We start from the raw sequence: 19,599 nt of genomic DNA on the forward strand, positions 1-19,599 counted from the left end.
TAAAGCAATGAACACTTATATTTAATTTACATTTGACAATTTGCACATAAATAATGATGTAAACGAATACGTAAACATATGATAGTTTGTTGTTCTAGCAAAGTAAAAAGCCTGTTAACTTTGGTCAGAGTCTTTCTCAAGAGAGACAAAAAAAGCCCCCAAAAACACTGTTGATTGTTGCTACATTCACATGTAAAACGTCTAAGGGAAGGGGGAAAACAGTAAAGAGGAGTAACAATTCTTAAAGCTGATGCATATAAATTCTTGTAAAATTTGTGTCAAATACAAGAAAGCACTACAGGCAATAATAGGAAAAGTGTGTGTCCAGTGACAGAGTAGTGATACTTTGGTTTTTCCTACAATTAAGTACTATATTTATGAACTATTGCTACATTTAAAAGATGTCAGCCTCACAATTTGCAGAAGTGGAAATGTAATGAACTGTAGTCCTTCAAAAGCTGTGTTGAGAGACTTGTATTTCAGGATTGTTTGTTTTTCTAACAGAAGCCATTAAAATGAACTTTGCTAAAAAAAAAGAAAAAGATCACTGAACCTTGGATTGCAGAAGTGGGCTATTTCAAATTTTGTAAGAATAAAATCCACTGCGCAGGCTCGAAGGCTAAAGACCTTTCCCAAATCTTCGTTCGCGAAGACTGGCCATGATTTATGTGAGTTAAACTCTTCAGATCATTAATGGCAGGGTACAGGTACAATGAGACGAGGGGCTTATGTCAACTAACTTCCCTCCTGCCCTTACTGTGCTTTGTGACCACATCAAACATTGGTCATGTTTGGCTTCTTTCCAAGTTCTTTCAGTTACGTTTTCTGGCTGTCTGTTGACTGACCACCAGCCTCCTTCCCCCCCACCGGGAGAGCAGGGAGCTGACAAGCCCTGTCCTGCAAACAGGGTCATTCCCATAGAATTCACTGGGACGCCAGCGTGGATGATGTCATTCATGTAAGGTGTTTGCAAGTTCCAGCTCCACCTGGACAACTGCACATGTGTACTTGCAAGTGATGAATGCCTTGGTACAATCTTCTGGTTTTGAGGTCACTGGTTATATGCAAAACTGGGTAACATTTGATTTTCACACTTAGATGAAAAATAAGTTTTATTACATGGTTTGGCTCACAACTTAAGTGGTATAAATATATATACATATACATATATAGTATAGTGGTATAAATATATCTATAAATATACATGTATTCTTTGCTACACCTCAAACATCACCATATCATCTTTGGGCTTAGCAAAACAAAAAGATAAAAGGACGTGCATTCTATCTTTCCCTGTGCACATTTTGGTTTCTTCTCTAAAGTAGCAAAGCATTTAGTTAAAACAGCATTGTCTGCACCACTGGACACAAGCACTGAGGTAATTGTTGTTCAACAACTTTGCAATGCCCTTTTCTTCTTTAATTAAATTAACCACAAAATGTACAAACACAAATACTGAGAAAAATCTGAGTCGTACAGGAAGGACGAAAAAAATTTATGTGCCAGGAAAGGACTTTGTTTCCCACTTTTACCCAGGCAAAGTGGGAGAGGAAAATACAAGTAAAACCGAACCCCTTCTTTCTCAGGGAATCTGACCATCTTTTTTTTTATCCCTGGAAGGCTCTGGCCAAAAAAACAAAACAAAACAAAAAAACAGAAGAAAGAAATCTGCCAAAAAACTCATTTCAGGCAGAATATTAAGAATAATTGTTTCTTTGCTTTTAAACTGCTTTTGGAAATAAAAGAATGTGAGATTTTATTTTTGAAAAACCACGTTAAGCTCATGCATTCCTTTGGTCTTAAAGTTACATGACAATGTGTGGGGCTAGAGCTGTTTTCTAAAACCTGTGGTACTGTCCATGGCAGGTCAGTGCCACATCTGTTCGAGGTAGAGCTGCAGGTAGAAGAATCTTTCTCCTCTCCTCAGAGAGGCAGGGGAAACATTTTCTTCCCTGCTTGCTGCTACTCTGGGTTGTTGATTTGGTTATTTTTTTTCCTTTTCTATTCCCAGTGGGGTGATTTGCACATAAAAGTACATGGCATTTTTTTCAAACATGATCTAGGATTCTGTATGTCACATGTCCAACTTTGGCAATATGAAAAACCGCATTTGTTTAAAAGACATTGGTACATAAAACACATTTACTGAAACCCCAATCTTAGGTTCTTAAAACAGATGTGCAGAAAAACATATCTACAAAGAATGGCCATAAAACAAAAATAAAAACATTTAAAGTAAAAATTACAATGAATTTTCCAGTCATTGTAAACATTTTCCTAATTATTGCTTTTAGAATGATTAATTGCATAATAAATTATGAAGTACTATCATTGAAAAAATAGTTATGGATAAATGATTGTCTTTTAGTAACTGGCGAGGCAATGCACAGTCCTTTGCCTCTTTTTATGCCCTGAGAAAACAGTAACTTTGGAGTTCCTTCTTTCAGCTGGAGAGCGTAGGGAAACTACTGTAAGCCAAGATTGCTTTGCAGCATTGAAACTACGTACAAGCAACTGCTACAGGCACCCTGACTTGCCAAGTCATAAATAAAAAAAATCACTTTGCCAAAAAGTCTTAAGGGTCCATTGGTTCAACTGTTTCTTGCTTGACCTTTACAGGTAACAGAGGTAGTGGATGACCGTGAGGCAACTTCATAATTGACAGATCTGACGACTCGTAAAGGTTGCATCCTGATGAGATGAGCCCATTTCCTAGGTTCCTCTGTAGAGATACTTTCAGATTAGCTCCTTCCATTTCCCTCCTGAGCAGGGTCAGTATATCCTTTTCCACGATCGATGTTAAGTCGATATTGTCCTCCACTTCTTCCAACTTGTCAGCATTGTCACTGATGTCGAACTTCTCGATCTCCTCATTGATTCGATTCAGGTCCTCCATGGAGAGGCCAGAGGCAGGAGCGACGGGGCAGTTGCCCTTCAGGTGGACCTGGAGGCTGCAGAGGTGAATGTAGCTCTTGTGGCAGTGGATGCATTTATGGGGGCGTTCCCGGGTGTGGAGACGCTTGTGCAGCTTCAGGTGCACAAACTGGGTGAATTTGGCTGGGCAGAGCTTGCACTGGTAAGGCTTCTCTCCAGAGTGGAGCCGCAGGTGGGTTTTGAGATTGCTGGTGCTGCTGAACCGCTTGTGACAAACCTAATGTGGGGGGTGGCAGAGAAACAGTGAATGAGTGGGAGGGGATTTTATGGTTTAAATCACAGACACCTAGGAGGAGACAGCAGGATGAAGCAGCAGCTTTTTATATCTTCACACTTTCTCATAAAGGGGAAAAAAAATCCCCACCTTTTTTAATTAAATAATGGTGAATGGCATTTTGAGTGTGGCTGATGGCAAAACTGTATCAGGCAGATGTTGCTCTAGCAGGCTACAAGCAATCATGCTCTCTCCCAGATGCTGCTGCACCAGGGCTGTGCATGGCTGTGGTGTGGACTCCAGCCCTGAGCAGCCAAGGGTTTGTCACTCAGCTCTCCCTGAACACTGTACAGGATGTGCACAAGCTCTGCCGTCCCTTCGGCCTCCAAGGGAAGTCGTCTCTGTGTGTGTTACATACCTGACACTCATGGGGTTTTTCTCCCGTGTGTACCAGATAGTGCTTCTGGAGGTGAGCCAACTGTGTGAAGCCTTTATTGCAAGTCTGGCATTTAAATGGTCTCTCTCCACTGTGTACTCTGAGGTGCACCTATGGAGAAACAAAGCAATTAACAATTTGCAGTTTCCAGTACTATAACAAAAGTACTTTCAGATGTTTCCTAGAGTCAGCAGAAGAGTCCCATTGCCAAAATACAATGTCATCTAGTTAACTGGGTGGTGTCAGCGCTAAAACACACAACGATGATTTCTTGTGGGGAGTGGGGGATGCCGTATTAAGCCCAGACAGATAAACAGCCAAGCAAGTAAGGGAGGCCTGTCTCCACTTTTCCTTGAAAACTACAGGGAGAAACCTGAGCCCTTCCCAGGAGACTCCTGTCTTATTCTCCACTGCCTACCTTCAGATTGGAGAGCTGGCCAAAGGTCTTGGAGCAAACATTGCATTCATACTTGATCTTCCCATTTTGCTTCTTAAGTGGGTATGGGAGAGTTTTGTAACCGGTCACATTCCTCTTACTTTTAATGAGATTCATGGCTTCTTCACCGCCGGTGGCAGCCAACACCACTGAGGTAGGTTTAGGTTGCATTATATGTTCCGAACTGGCTGCTGTACCAGCAGTGGGTGACCCACTGGTAGGGCTGCATGGCTTGTCCTTCATGCTGGCAGCAGCGCCTGTGATAGAGAAGGCACTGTTAGGTGCTGGTATGAGGAAGTCTCTCGGATGATCAGGCTGCAGCAATCGACGGCCTCCTTCACTCGGCAATGAACTGGGGAGTGTGGTGGGGTTCAGCATGTGGTGGGAAAGGCTACCTCCACTGAGCAGGTTGCCATAAAGAGGATACATCCTTGGGAAGAGATTGAAATTGTTGATGCCATTGATATTGTTCAAAGCACTCAAGTTATTACAGCTCATATTGAATGGAGGTAACAGGAATTTGGGGTAGTGGGGGTTATAGGATGGTAGAAAGGTAGGTGGGAGGTGGCCAGGGGGTGCATATCCAGGGTAAGACCCTAATCCTTCTGAGCCATACGATCCATTCAAGTAAGAGTATGGCTCTCTGTGCTCTTGGGAAGTAGGTGCCAGAGGTGAAACAGTGACCCCTGGACTGCTGTGAGGGCTTGAACTTTTTAAACTTTGGTCTGGGCTGCTCCTCCCAGAAGGACTCGGTGTAGTAGATGCCTGGATGGGTGAGTGAGTAATGTAGCTGGGTCTGTCCATCCCGTATGCTAAGGAAGCTTTCAGATAGTCTTCTGGAATGTGAGGTCGGATTGGGTAGACAACTCGAGGGAAGAAACACCTCTCCGGGCTATAGTTTTTACGCAAATCATCCAAGTCTTTTTCTGGAGTAACTGGTGAAATGTTGGTCTGGAAGAAGTCTTTTCCTTTTGTAGGATTGGATTCCATTTTCAGGATTTCTTTCACACTGTGCTCCTTCTTTGGGATGCTCTTCTGATAAAGCTCATCCTTATCAGCACTGTGCTGCTTTGGATTAATGTGGGTTTGTGCTGAAATACAAAGACAAGGTAATGATTACTTAGATATGTCACTGGTATTATCTCTTTTCAAAACACAATCTAACTCCTACAAGTTTAGTGGGAAGGAATGGCTACTCTCAAAGATGAGCAATCATTTAACTTGCCAAAAGACTAATTTTTGTGTGAAGAAATGCCTGCTGGTATTAAGTGTTAATAAAAAGCATTGTTAATTTAAGGGATACCAGACAGTACATACAGATCTGGATGACGATGCGTTTGCAGAGTGTTAGTTTCCACTCTGCAAACTGATTTCACCTTTCTTTCCCCTTAAATTTGACTAGCTTTGCTGTTGAATGTGTCTTTAAGCAGTATTTCTAATAAATGTGGTAACGAGCATTTGTTCATAATACAGGTTTAACAGAAGGACTTTGCAGAACACTCCCAGAAATGTTCCTCAGTAAAATAACAAGGCATGACAAATCAGCTTTTGCCAAACCGCAGCAGTCACTTCACCAGCCAGTTCAATTACTTACAGTACCAAAAAAACCATGGCTGGCTAGGATGAAAGCCTTCTTCAAAGCGAAGGTATTCTCCATCAGTAAACAGATCATTACTCATTAAATATACTGCTTAGGAACATCTACAACAAAGCAGACTATTTACTGCAGATTTCTGTGGCATTCAGTCTATGCAAAGCTCCTCTGCTTACAGCTGTACTTTATAAAAAAAATGCTGAAGCAAAGCAAAAGAAAGCAAGACTGGTTGGCTCCAGCTTAAGTTGAAATGTACTTTAGCAAAAAAACTAAGAAAAAAAAAGGAAAAAGAAATATATTTAGAAGGAAATAGAAGCTAGCATCCACTCATCTCAGTTCAGCACATACTCCATTTATTTGTATTCAAAGACCTTGCTATCTGGACATATTACAATGTAGACAGTACACTGAAAGGTGTCTTCAGTAGAAAAAGAAGTCTGCTTTTATCTAAGTTAGTAATTAAAAAGTCTTGATTAAAGTAAGGTATTGATAAAAGTAAGGTATTTTATTATGGGGAAAAACTACAAAACTACATAATCATGCTTAGTTATGTGCACAGCTTTCCATCAGGAGTTACAAATCAACATTGGTATGTATGTGACTCAAAAATATTACAGTCCTTTAGACACTTTTCTCCTTCCATGACTGACTGCTCTTACTTCACTATCTGAGGTGAGAAACAGTTATTTCTGCAGGATCATCTGAACCCAGCAAGTAACATGTGAACAGGCAATGACCATACTGCTTTCAACATGGATTCTTTGCTTCACTATTCACTACCCTGAAGGAATCTATCATTTGGCAACATTACCCTATAAGGCAAAGAAACAGCCATTTATTAAACGTATCCAACAGAACAGCTGCTTTCAAAGCATGCTTCTACTCACAGCAATCCACTTTACAGTAGCATCCTTTTTCAAATGGCATTAGCAAGCAAATTTAGTTTGAGATATGTGAGCAGTTTGTGTATTTTCACAAATTGAATATTCAATTAGAATATTTATGATAAAACTCAGAGGTGTTGTACAGCAAGCATATGCACACATAAATGCACAGATTACTTCTCTCAATGTTGAAAGTTTAATGCAGAGCTGTATAAAAAATTAAATAATAGCATATTATTTATGTTGTCTAGGTTTAAAAATCATCTACTTTCTTTGGTCATTTTGTCTGCACTCGTGGACTGGAAACTGATTTTCTCAAAGTCCACCAGATTTTGGGGCATAACACTGAGGTCTACTAGGTTCAAGAAGCTCCACAATGGCACTGGGAATATTATCTGTGTCTTCTTATCAGCTGCCTTTCACCACACCAGTGTCCAAGAGCAAACATTTCCAGTGACACTATCAGCATTGGGAAGTATCAAGACCGGGCAGTATTGAAAGCTGCATGGGGGGGGTGGGAAGTGGGACTTGTGAAGCCTCGCAGCAGGAAAAATAAATAAATACCACCTTATCAGGCCCATATCAGTTTCTCAGTGGGGTCTGTCAAGCAGGAAGTTCAAACTGACACTTTTTTCTTCTAAAGAAAAAAATCCAGGGGGAGGGGAAGAGGAAGGAGAAGTGCTGGTGCTGCTGGAAAAGAGATAGAGAAACTGGGGCCACTTCAGCTGGAGGAACAGCTCCTACTGTCACAAGGTTAAACACGAGGGTGGGGACATACGTGCCTTACACACAGGAGCAAGCCCATGAGTGACAGAAAGGAAGCTCAAGCAGAGAGTGAAACTTTCTTTGTGCAACAAGCCCATGCTCCCACTTGACTCACTAAAGATAATTGCTCTTTCCTTCCTTTCTGAATTTTCCCAGTAAAGCCTTCCTTCCTACTAATTTCCATGTGTAGACAGAAGTTGCGATATTTAAAGATTATTTTTTAAGTCTAATTGTGACAAGTCTCTTTAGTTTGAAAGCTATTTTCAGTCCATAAATCCCCTCTTGGCTTTTTCCCTTATTACCTGAGCACAAGGGACACTTGGGAACACCAGAGAGATCAACATAAACACATAAACATAAAAACACACATAAACAAGTGTGTCAGCACTGTGTAAAATAAGAGAAGGCAATGTTGTGGGCCAAGGAGAGGTTCCTAGGTTTTATGCTGAAGGTGGATTTAAACCAGGGCTGAAACTGATTGAGAGGTTTACAATCTTTCTTGTTGCTCTTATAGGAGCCACACTTCAGAGACATATTTTTTATAAATGGATTTTTTTTAAAACTTGTGATCTGAGATTTAAGTTTTTACCAATCAGAATGTCTCCCTCTCGCTCTTGAAATGCATTTCTCCCCCCCGCCCCCATATACACACATACATATATACACACACATACTACACACTAAATATAGGCACATACTCTTCCAAGATCTGTCTAGTTTCTGTGGTCAGAGAGACACGGAAAAGAGATTCATGACAAAACAAGAACAGTGCAGCTGCATTTTTAAGTTACTGATCTGAGGGAAGAGGGGGAAAAAAGAAAGAAAAAAACTTCCAGACGTGCCTCTTGAGGAGCCTGATCCACTTCTGAGGTCAACAGATTATTTAGTTAGATCTGAGATTAGTGAGTGCGTGCAAGGAGAAAAAGGACAAAACTGCTGTTACTTTTAAGCATTAACAAAACTTGAGTGGAGGGGCTGCCTGAAGTCACTCCAATGTGGGTGTTCCAGCTACAGACTGCTGCAGAGCTGTAGGTTTTGCTCTCGGTTCTTGTGCTCTGAGCTGTAGCCTGAGAAAGATTTCATAAAAACAATGATCTGGTTTTTTCTAAAAACTTGAAAAACGGTTGTAGGCAGACAGTAATTTCAATAGTAATTTCAGGAGTGAGATGGTACTGAACACTTCGAGTGGTGAAGCTTAATTATGCCGATTCACATTTTCGATCTAAATTAAGCACTTCTTTTGCTAGTAGTAAGAGAACCTCGAAGTTGTGAAGCGGGCAAAACAAAGAGTGTTTGCACTCAAAATGAGAATGGAGACCAACATTCAGAAGTACACAATTTGATCATCTGTTTTCTGAATGTGTCCAAGGCAGGGTGGCATGCCTTTGAAAACTTTTTGCTCAGAGAAGGTCTTTAAGGGAGCCTTCAAACAATCCTCCATATTAAGTCCAACTTTAGCCTCAAATTCTAGCTTTGTGAAGAAAACCTTTCATATCACTTAAAAATAATTTTTCCTGAGCCCTTTTGAACATTCCAGGAGGCATTTTTTTAAGCAAGTGCAGATGTTTCCTCTCAACCCAAACAGAAAAGCTTCAAAACCAGAAAGTGAAACTGCCCATAAACAAAAGGGAAAGCGAGCGGCAGGGCTGAGCTAACGGCCAGCATGTCAGGGCCAGCAGGAAGAAGAAAAGAATAAAGTGCATTTAAGAAAAAAGTATTAAAAAATTAATCTTTATAGAAGCTGAAACATTTAAAATAATGCCTCATTAAACTTGTTAATGAAACAAAAAGATTGCCAAATATTTTGTAAATATGCAAATTTTCTTTCCCTGACTTGAACTTTTTTTTCTGAAGCTTGACCAAAAGATGTCACCTGCCTGCACTTGACTGAGGAGACAAACATGACAGAGCAGCAGGAAGTTGCATCATATGATTGCAATATATGAACATTATTATCAAATAGTCACGTCCCAAGTCAATGCAATTGTTTGGATTTTGTTGCATTTTTGTTGGGCGTTTTTTGCTGGGTTTTTTTTAACTGTTACCCTCTCCACTGTCCACCCCAAAATAGTCCTCCCATGATGAGGTAAGAATGAAAATGCTAAACTATGTGGGAACCCGGAAGCAAATTTCCTCAGTCTGTTTGCTAAATAGTCCAAATATAAAATATCACAGACTAAAAGACAATCTGAAGGAGCAGTTGAATGAAGTTTAGGTCCATTTAACAAATTACCAAAAATTTATTTTTTTGCCAGCAGAATATGGAAATCTTGTGCCCCCATACTTAAAACTATTTCCTGGACAATGGCACCATCTGAAGGTGACATCTTAAATCCTGACAGAAAACATCGGGAGCCTCAAAACAGGCAAGAAAGGGAAGGGGATTGATTAAAATGAGACTGAATTTCTACCGCTGGGATAATGTGGAGTCTTTCCTCTACCACTGTTGTGCAACTCCTTGCAGGCACTTCAACATCCACTCGAAGTTACGTAGCTCCACTTGGAGCTAATCATGGCTGTGAAGGTAGGTGTGTGCTCCAGCGTCTGAAGGACTGGGTCAAAGGCCCCAATTCAAGAAAACACAGAGGACAGGGTTAAACCCACAACTAAGTACATGCCTAATTGCTGTCTTGAATCTGGATGCTTTCCTTCTACAGGGCACAAATGAACTAACGCCGGGGAAGTTACCTTTAATTTGAAAGTTTGCTGTTACAGAGGCAAGTAGATGTTATATGTGGATGTGTAAATATATTTATGCTCTAAAGTGGTAGTTCTCTCATTTTTGAGGCCACTAATTACAGGAAATAAAGCCAGAGAAATTCCCTGATACATTTTTCCCCAGAGGCCCATCCTGCTCTGGTGCTTAAAGAGGAACTGAGATGCTGAACTCCATGATCCTCAAACCCCTGAGGCACTTAAAGCAGCTGCCTGTATTTTACGTTGGTAAGACTGGAAGGTCTCTGTAGGTGTGTGTCCCAGGTGGCCTCGCCTGTCCTGGGCTGGGCAGCCAACCAAGGTACCGACAGCTCTTCCAAAGCCTCCTGCAGGCACCAGTGTGCTCTGCACACCCTAGACAGGGCAGAGGGATAGATCTGAGTGCAACACAACACAGCCACTGGGTGCCTCATGTTTGCATCAGTGCATGTCCCGTGGGAGGGGGCCCTGACTTCAGCCTGCTGTGGGACCTGGATCCCAACTTCCCCTCCCTCTTCCTCAGAGGGTGCCAAAACCAGCAGCCAGGAGCTGGGAGGGGCAGAGATGCTCGCCTGCTCCTTTGAGAGAAGCCATGCCACTTTAAACACCAAATTACTAGCAATCCTTTTATCTGGAGAGGACTTTCTTGACTTCCTAGCAGGTGCTGGTGTGGGAGTCTCCTCAAGCAAGGCTGTGTTAAGATTGTTCTGGTGGGCCAAAGCCCCACATCTGCAGCAGGTGCAATGTGATAATGATCTGGGTACAAGCCCTCTGCACTTTACTCATAGTACCTTGGTCACGCTTTGTGATAGAGAGAGAGGCTGTAGAGGCAGCACAATGCTCACTAATTTAAATTTAACTGGCCTGGGAGGGAAGGGGCAGAAGAAAACTAAACAGTGCTGGCATTCACTTTAAACTCATCTAGTTCCAATACTAACGCTGGAAAAACCACCCCTGCTTGCACTGTTGCTACAGGGTCTTCTGCAAATAAGCTTCTTTGTGAAACTTCTAGATTTTTTTTCTGTACTTTTCAAAAAAGGGCACCAAAACTTTAGAAAACCTCAATCTTTATGGTACCTGCAGGGTTTTTGGCCCAAATGCAGGTTTTAGGCCTGAATATGTCTATCATAAAAATGAGGGGAAAAATAAAAAAAAGTGAAAACTTTTTATTATTTTGCTGAACTGCTATTTTCTTTAGGCAAAGGAAGCTGATATAAAATTTTGAAATGGTTTAAATGTAGTTATCTTAAAAGAGAAGAATGGTTATTTCAATTTCAGCACCTGGAAATACTGCAAACGTTAAGGCTGAACTACACAATTGTGGCTCACCATCCCATTTCTTTAAATACACATATTGAGCCTACTTTTACTAAAATGGGTTACTCTGCTGTGTCCAGACACACCACATTTTGACCACATTTGAGTAAGAGTAACTGGACACAGTAAGAAACACTTTAACACTTTATGAATATATTCCTTGCTAGTTCTGCAATGAAACCTAAGGTGCCAGCAGACGCAGGAAACCGATCCCGCATTTGTGCATCCTCCTAGCTAGATCTTTGCAAATTCCTCATTCACAGGAACTCTAAATGCTGTTGTCTCATCCCACCTGCAGGTCCCACTGAAAAGCCAACAGTTCATCATATCGGGAAATAAAACTGCACAGAGAGTGGTGAAATGACATATGTGCAAAGATTAGAGAATCACTGAAACAGTTTTTGAATAGAGAATATAGCTGCATAGGACATTCCCTCCCTCTCTTCCACCTGCCATTAAAAGACAAGAAGTTTTCTTCTATTAATTTGTAAGGAAAGAAAAAAAACTGATGAAAGGATGACATCCACAGAGGAAAAATGTACTTTTGATTAATCTGTGTGACATCATTTTTATGATACAGGATGACATTTTAGCTCTAATGATCTCCAAAGCAACACTGATATTTTATAACCCCTTACTTGTTGCCAAATAACTGCAAAAAGTTCTTTTTATAAAAAAAACCTGCTTGGTTTTTCCTTCAAATTTCAGTGTAGGCACTGGCAGAAGGACAAAAGAATGCTCTATCTCAGAGCAGCTGGCCGTGGGGCAGGTGGCCTAAGAGTCCATTGAGAAGTCAGCAAGAATCTTTCCCTCTCTTCAAGGGGCTCTGGGTGAGGTGCTAGGCAGTGACTAAGCTATGAGTAAAGCACCAAGACTGGAAATGGTCAGAAACCACAGAGAAACACAGAGATAAACTCCTGGAAACACCTCTTCCCTCTGCTAGCAGTGCTATTATTTTTGAACAGAAAACGAAAGCTGTGATATAAAGCCAAGAAATGGGGACAAAGTGCACTAAGCTTAAAAAACAAGTAACCCGATTCGAAGACCACAGGAGGTTTGCTCCCATAAGATAAATAAGTGTAGATGCAAGGCTCAAAGTGCATTATGCAGTAAACACGTATTTTGTCAGACACCTAGACAGTCATGGCACATTGCCACTTCCCGGTACAGTGAGGGCAGCCCTTTGGGAGTATGACTGGACAACCTTTAGTATATGCTATCAAAACAGATTTTTGCTCAACCTACTGTGAGATCTGGACTTGAAAAGTCAGAGTGAACCAATAGCTGTGATTCTGAGGGCAAAGGGTATATTCAGGTTGTCCATCCAGAATTTCATCAGATCAGACTCAGATTGTAAACCAGCAACTGCTCAGATTTTTTATAATCTATTTACATTTGAACAGGCACAGGGAACTCCTTCTGTTGTGCTGGGTTTTTTAATTCCCCTTTCCTACTCCAAGCTACCTACTGTGACACAACAGGTGATGCAGCTGTGTAATTATACAACTTATTATTAGATCGTATAGGCAGAAGAGACATTACTAGCATTCCTTGCTCATACTGTAATCCACTTACTGAGGTTCATCATTGTCAGCTCTCTGGAGGAGGGATAGTGCAGCCTTTCTGCAAAGTCTCGGCAATACCACACAAGCAGCTCTTGGTTGGCAGGGATGGGCTTGATGGTATAGAAGTAGATGTTCATTCCATTCTGACAAGCAGCCAAGTTCTGTTCCTGAACAGAGTAGCCAGGGTTTACATAACGCATCCAGTTGCTCTTGTCCTCGTTAAATCCATCAATGAAGTGGTGAAGCTCACCACTTGAATAGATCTGGAATAGAGAGGAAGTGTTTATGAATATATATATCTGCACTATATGCAACATGTACGTACAGAGTCCAGGGGGAGAACAATAAGCTTTTTTTTAATGAGCAGATATCACTGCAATACGAGTCCAAGCTGAGTTCCCGCCTTTCCAACTACGACATCCTGAGAGTTACAAAGGTATTCAAATATAAGTACACAGTCACCTTTTCCATTTCAGCTTAGCCTGTGTCTCTGGTAGTATGGGAAAACAAGACACAAAATCTGAAATGCAGAGTACTCTCCCTGTGTGAACAGTCTACCTTATAGTCCTTTTCCTGGTGCTATGATCAACAAGTGGGTGATGCTGATGACTGCGGGTCTGAGTACATGTTGCATTAATGCTTTGAGTCACCTGTGTATAAGACTGACTGGCTGTGCTACGTCAGTCTTTCTCGCCTTTTTCTATGGCCTCTGTACTTGCAGTTTCCTACCACCTCCACCCAAAGGTTTAAACTATGCAAACATTCTCCACCCCCCACCAGAGTCCTAAAGCAACACTTGCTCATAGTTGAACTGTAACCCTTTTGTAGAACGGCTGGGCGAGGCAAAGATGAAATTCACAGGCCATAACTTAGCGAGAATCTAGAGAGGGGCTAGCCCATGAGAAGTCACTTTTCTTATCAAGGGACATGCTCTGACTTGTCCACAAAGGGGAAAGAAAACATGAATCTAAAAACTGCTTAGCGGCTTTAGGGGAAAGAAGTCCCAATCACTGACAGAAGTTACTGTTTCTTGAAATTGTAAGAATAAGAGAACTACTTTAAAAAAAAAAATCAAGGAAAATCCAGCAGACATGTTTGTTAAAGACACATTGCTTACTTTTGGAGGGAACTAGCTCTGTGCTGGATGAAATGGAGTTCCTGGGTTTCACAAAACAGATGACCAGGCAAAAGCCAGACCTTGAAGCGAGAGCAGCCTGCACCAGAGATGCACCTCACTGAGCAGGAAATGCCTTTCCAAAGGGGAGACAGAGCTTATCTTATGGGGAAAACACTCCAGAGGGTGTTTCTGCCTTTGTGTTCACATTACTGTCTTTCGCACCTACCTGGCCAGGCAGCATGCCCCGCGAGCGCCCACCAGCCAGCCAGGACCCCTCCTCTGCTCCCCAAGAGCCACAGTCACAGGGGGGCGAGGCAGCCTGGCCCTTTAACGCCGGCCGCAAACACCAGAATCACTTTCTTTAAGAGTAACTTCCTGTAAACTGAGAAGGGGGAAATACATGTGGCCTCATCAAAGCAGCTTGCGAGAGATTTTGCGGTGTGTTTGTTATGAGAAAATGGAAGGGAGTTGGGTGAGTTATGCTGCATCAAGAGGAGCCTTCGGGTTTCTCTGCTCACCCCAGCTCACAAACTTCCAGGAACGCGGGGCTCCGGTGCTTGATACCTGCTGCCACTTCCCAAACCAGCCCTCCACCACTCCCACGTCAGGGCCACAGATCCGGCTCCCCTGGCAAAGGCACCCACCAGGCTCCCACTTATTCTGGGGAAGGCGAGACCAGATGTGCTGAGTCACGGCGCGGTTCCCAGAAATGACGTGGGCCCTGGGCGGCCCTGCTCCCCTCACGCGGGCAAGGCACAGGCAAGCATCCCCCGTGCACAGAGCAGATGTTCCTGCTTCTGCCAGCAAGCCCAGGATGCCTTTAATAACATGTGGAAAGTTATCTCCCACAATTTCCTTTGCATATGCAAGCCTGTGTCAGACCCCTAGGAAGGAATTAATTTTCAGTGCAGCAGTCTGTCTTGAACGAATCAAGAGATTATAACAGGGAATTTAATGATGCTTAGATGGCTCCTAGGATAGTTTTTCTGAGGATCCCTCCGCATGAAGGCTTAAAATCACATAATGAGAATGATGTCATCTTTCTTGCTGCAATATACGAATGAAGTCCTGCAAGATGTTTAGCAGTCCCTCTTCTCTGTGTCTGCTTGTCTTATTAACAACTGGCAGGACTAGGGCCAGCGTACCAGATTCTTCCTATACTGCACAAAAGCTCCCAAAAAATTCATCAAAAAGAAACTTTTTGTGGCCTTATGAATGTGAAAAGAGTTGCCTGCTTTGTAAAAATGGTCATGCAAATAACTGCCTGTGCAGTGCTTTATTACATTGCACAAAGACGATCTGAGAAAACCAAAATGATTCAATTAGGTAGGAAGAAAGAGGTATGGGGAATGCTGGTGCTTGGCCTGGGTTTCACCTGGATATGAGGTTGGTATATTACTAAGGCAGGCAGGCACCTGAGCACAGAGGCTTGGACACAGTCCCAAATCCATGGATTTAGGCACAAACAAAGTGGCTAGAAGGCAGCAAAACAAATCTATGGAAGGACATGGGGCTAAGGAGTATTCTCTAACAAGTAATAGTGGGTCTGTAAGGAAACTGAGAATTATGTCAACTGATAAACTGGAAGCACATTCCCTTGCACAGACTGCTCAAGCAAAAACAAATTGGCTAGTGCTCCCTTCCATCTTATGCTGTGGAGTACAGCTTAGGTACCACCTCTAGTGTTTGTCTCTTTTTCCCTCACTAAGATCCTTGGGCTGCTCTTCTAACAATCCTGAGGTGGACTAGAAAAATTTATGACTTGAATGGTATACACTGAAGACTACCACCACCACTGTGTTATAGCAGTTCTATTCAAGACCCACGAAAAAATGTCAACAAATGTATCAAAATTGCAGAGTAAAAGTTTATGCACTACTTTCACAGCTTCTTCACAGCGGGAAAAATCAAGGATGTGATACGTGCATAAACTAGACTGATCTTCCACTGTGAAGAAATGCAAAATAGCCTACCATTACAGCAAGCAGCAGAACTATTTCTTTACAGAACCGAGCACCTATCTGTATTGAAAGAGAGAGCCAAAGTGACAGAGAGAAGGGCTGTGCATCTCCACTGCTCTCTCCACCCACACAGTCCCTACATCCAAGACAGCCAGGCTTTTACTCAGCTTAATTCACCCACTGGCTCTGTTCATGCCTGGCAGTGTACAGAGGCTGTCCCCTGCATCAGATGGGTCTACAGCAGGAAGTGACCCAGCTTCTCAGCCCTACTCATTTAGTGATCTGCTTACTGCAACAACACAGTGCTATTTTTTCCTGCTTACCCGCCAAAAGTATTTTCTGTTTGCATTCTTGGGAACCGTATCGCTGGTATAGATCTCTCCTACCAGGGGTCCAAAGCGTGTTCCTTTTGGGATGTACTCTTTGCTTATAACTCCAGTGACCTACGAGAAGAGCAACAGAGGATCAGTTCATTGCCAGCAGAAACTGAGAAGTCTTCCTCTTTTGCCCTGTCCCCCTTAACAAAGTAAAGCAGACAACACAAGAAATTTTCAGTGACAGGTCAGCAAACAGAAATAAATGAACAGTCATGTTGGATACAATACAAAGAACTTTGTAAGATACTAGCATTTTACCAAGATATATGGAAACCAATGATGAATGCCACCTTAAAAATTGATTTTGTGGAAATATATTCACAAGAAGAAACAGTAAGTGAAATGTGCAGAGACTACCAAATATCTTCAGAAGTTATTTCTTCAATCAAAGGCAACCCCCAAAAGTCTAGTTCCAGCAAACAAAAATATTCAGTATCTAGCAATCACTTCACTGCTACAGAACTCACTTTTCTAATAAGTTAGGAACTGGAATGACTGCTCCTCCAGATCAAAACGAAACCACCCTCCTCCATTCTTCACTCTACACCCACCCTGATAGCTAAATAGAGAACAAAACAAAAAAAAAGACAACCTACAGTTCTCTTACCAGCATACAGTGGCATACAAAACAGAATATGAAATAGGTTTGGGACATGTACTCACAGGTCACCTTCTTTTATAAAAAGGAATCAGCAGTTCCAGTAACATATATTAAGTGGGTTTGGTCAAAAAGCCATAAGGGTTTTGAAGAAAATGCTCCACTATGGTAGGTCTAGGAAATGTACTCTGGTTGTTCAGCTTCCTTCTTGACAGTAATTATACCAAAAAAAGTCACTGACCACAAATCAGGAAGCAATTCATCATTATTCAGAAGAACGTGCCTTGGAGTAACCCTTTGCAAAACACTGCTGAGTTACTGGTTTTGTCTCTCTGTTTCTCACTAATCTTCTTAAATTTAATGTATCCAAATGATGTTAAAAACCCAATAATTTTGTAAACCGAGACCCCCAAGCCCTTGCCAGATTGATCCTGCTGCTCAGATAGTGGAAAAAAAGGAAGGTAAAAAGCTCATTAATTTTGCAATATACAAACTTTCATGGCAAAATGAATTAAACATATCCCTTTCACACAACTTGCCACTTGTCTTTTTACTCACTAGGATTTCAGAACCAGACAAGAACACCAGAAGTTGTTGATGAAGACTGAGAGTTGTGATTACTGCTGTTTGTACCCCAAAAGGAATCGATGTCCTTACCAAATCAGACACATCAGCAGCAGTCATCAGACCCCACAGACAGCTCACTTCAGTGAGCTTTTATTTTTCTTTTAACAGTCCTTCTCAACAAAGGGTGGTACAAATCCCGGGCTGTATGGAGACAGCCCTTCATAAATTAGCAAAGCCTTCTGATTTTCTCATGCTATATTTTCTTCTGTTGTATAACCCTTAATGTATAAGAAAGAGACAGACAGAGAAATCCTTGCCTGCGTACTGGTCAAGATTGAAAATTCCAATAAACAACTAACATCTAGCAAAAATAAAGGGGACAAATGACAACCATGGAATCAAGTAATCACCTGGAAACAGATTGCTGGGTGTATGCTGTGGCTGTTTGTACTCGTTTGCATTTCAACGTGTGTTTCAGCACACTACCAAAAAAATTTAAACATCAACAGTAGAGGTAGTTAAATGCTCCATTGATCTGTGCATCTGGACGGAAGGGAGAGAAGGACTTCCAGAAATTTTCCTACACCTACCATATGCTGAAACAAGCTCAGTGGCTCAGTTTTATTTTTGTCTTGCTTGTACTTGTCTCATAAAGAGCTGAAAAAGGCAGATGTTCTTCTCATTTTCCCTATATATCTTCATTTACATCCATCTGCTCTCTCAAGAAAAGTTCACAACCAAGCTACAGCACACCCTACCAGTTTTACTACATGATAGGCTGAGTTTTTTCATGGTTTTAAAAATATCTTGGCCTTAATTAAAACGACTTTAATGAAATTCTCAGAATTTCTAGAAATCACTCCTTGAACTAGTCAACTTGAAACAGTCTCTGACACAGCAGATACTGTTTGATATCCACCTTACAGACAGTGTTTGCCTCTTCCCCAGTGTAGCTGAACACAAAGATGATTTCTCAGCCTGTACCCATCAGAAAGTTGTTTTGGCAGAGGATGCTCTTGCACAGCCATGTGTGCCAACACTGAAATTTTGCTAACCCAGACTAAAGCTGCCCAGATGACTTTTAGCTGAGGGTGGCTTTCTGGTCAGCAATTCTTGGCCTTCACCGTGCCCCCGCTAGCTCAGCTGCAGAGGCCGATGAGGGGCACTCTCCAGGAGAAGGGTGCCAGCAGTGCCAAGGCAGGCTGGCTCCAGACTGCCGGCAACCCCCCTGCCGCAGCCAAAAGGGACTCCTGCCCCGCCGCAGCTTAGCCGGACGGCTTAATAAGAGGTCAGGAAGCAGGGAGCTTCCGAGGGCCAGGAGGCAGGACAGCGGCGGAACTCCAGGTCCGGAGCCCGGGGTGAGCCGTTCCCGGGCTGCCGGAGGGCTGTGCCAGAGCGGCACTTCGGAGCTCTGTCCGCCAGGTGTCCCTCGGCGGGGAGCCCTTGACGGGAGCCGCGGGCGCTCCCAAAAAACAGAGCCCCGGCGCTGTCTGCGGGGCCCGGACCGCGCCGCACGGCAGACACGCGCGACTTAGCCCACAAGTTCCTCTGCAGAGTCGTTCAGCTCCTCTCCCTTCAGAGCTTCCAGCACTGCGCCGCATCCCTCCTCTCAGTACAGCAGCGTTTCCAGCAGGAAGGCGCAGCCCGGCGGCAGCCCGAGCCCGCACGGCGCTGCTGCGGCCAGGCTGCGCTCGCCGCTGCCCGAGCGGGCCGGGGCGCGCCCGCGGAGCCGCCTGCGAGCGGGGCCAGCTGCGAGCGGGGCCGGCGGGGCCAGCGCGGCCGCCTGCGGGGCGGCCCGGCACGGGGAGCCCGGGGCCGGCGGGAGCCTGGGCCGGCGGCCCTGGAACTGACCAGGGTCCTAATGAGGCGCCGGGGGCCGGAGACGCCCGGGGCCCGCCAGGCCCAGTTAGCACATCCTGGCCTGCCCGCGGCTCCCGGCCATGAGCTGGACGGGCTCCGGTTCCAAATCTGATCTGAGATGGCGCTTCGGAAGATCAACGCTCCTACATCCTTGTCTGGGGAGAGGGTACTGAAGTAAACAACGACTCCTGCTAACTCTGCAATGGGACCACTGAGCTGCTTAAAAAAATCCAAAACACCGAACAAACTCTTACTGGCTTCATTAGAACAGCAGTATTCT

At 43.2% G+C, this 19,599-nt stretch overlaps 1 protein-coding gene across 3 annotated transcripts in view; it reads right to left on the bottom strand.

Moving 5' to 3' along the window:
* Nucleotides 1-19,599, bottom strand: part of PRDM1 (PR/SET domain 1) — a 24,758-nt gene continuing 5,159 nt past the window's right edge. For all 3 annotated transcript variants that reach the window (XM_064649864.1, XM_064649863.1, XM_064649862.1), the window contains 5 exons: nt 16,241-16,360; nt 12,850-13,102; nt 4,003-5,111; nt 3,567-3,695; nt 1-3,151 (listed from right to left, as the gene is read on the bottom strand). In XM_064649864.1, the coding sequence (XP_064505934.1) occupies nt 2,576-3,151; nt 3,567-3,695; nt 4,003-5,111; nt 12,850-13,102; nt 16,241-16,360 (2,187 nt within the window). In that variant the 3' untranslated portion in view covers nt 1-2,575. The remainder of the gene's footprint in view (nt 3,152-3,566; nt 3,696-4,002; nt 5,112-12,849; nt 13,103-16,240; nt 16,361-19,599) is intronic.

This window comes from Pseudopipra pipra, chromosome 3, assembly GCF_036250125.1.
Source record: "Pseudopipra pipra isolate bDixPip1 chromosome 3, bDixPip1.hap1, whole genome shotgun sequence".
In the NCBI taxonomy this organism is placed as follows: domain Eukaryota; kingdom Metazoa; phylum Chordata; class Aves; order Passeriformes; family Pipridae; genus Pseudopipra; species Pseudopipra pipra.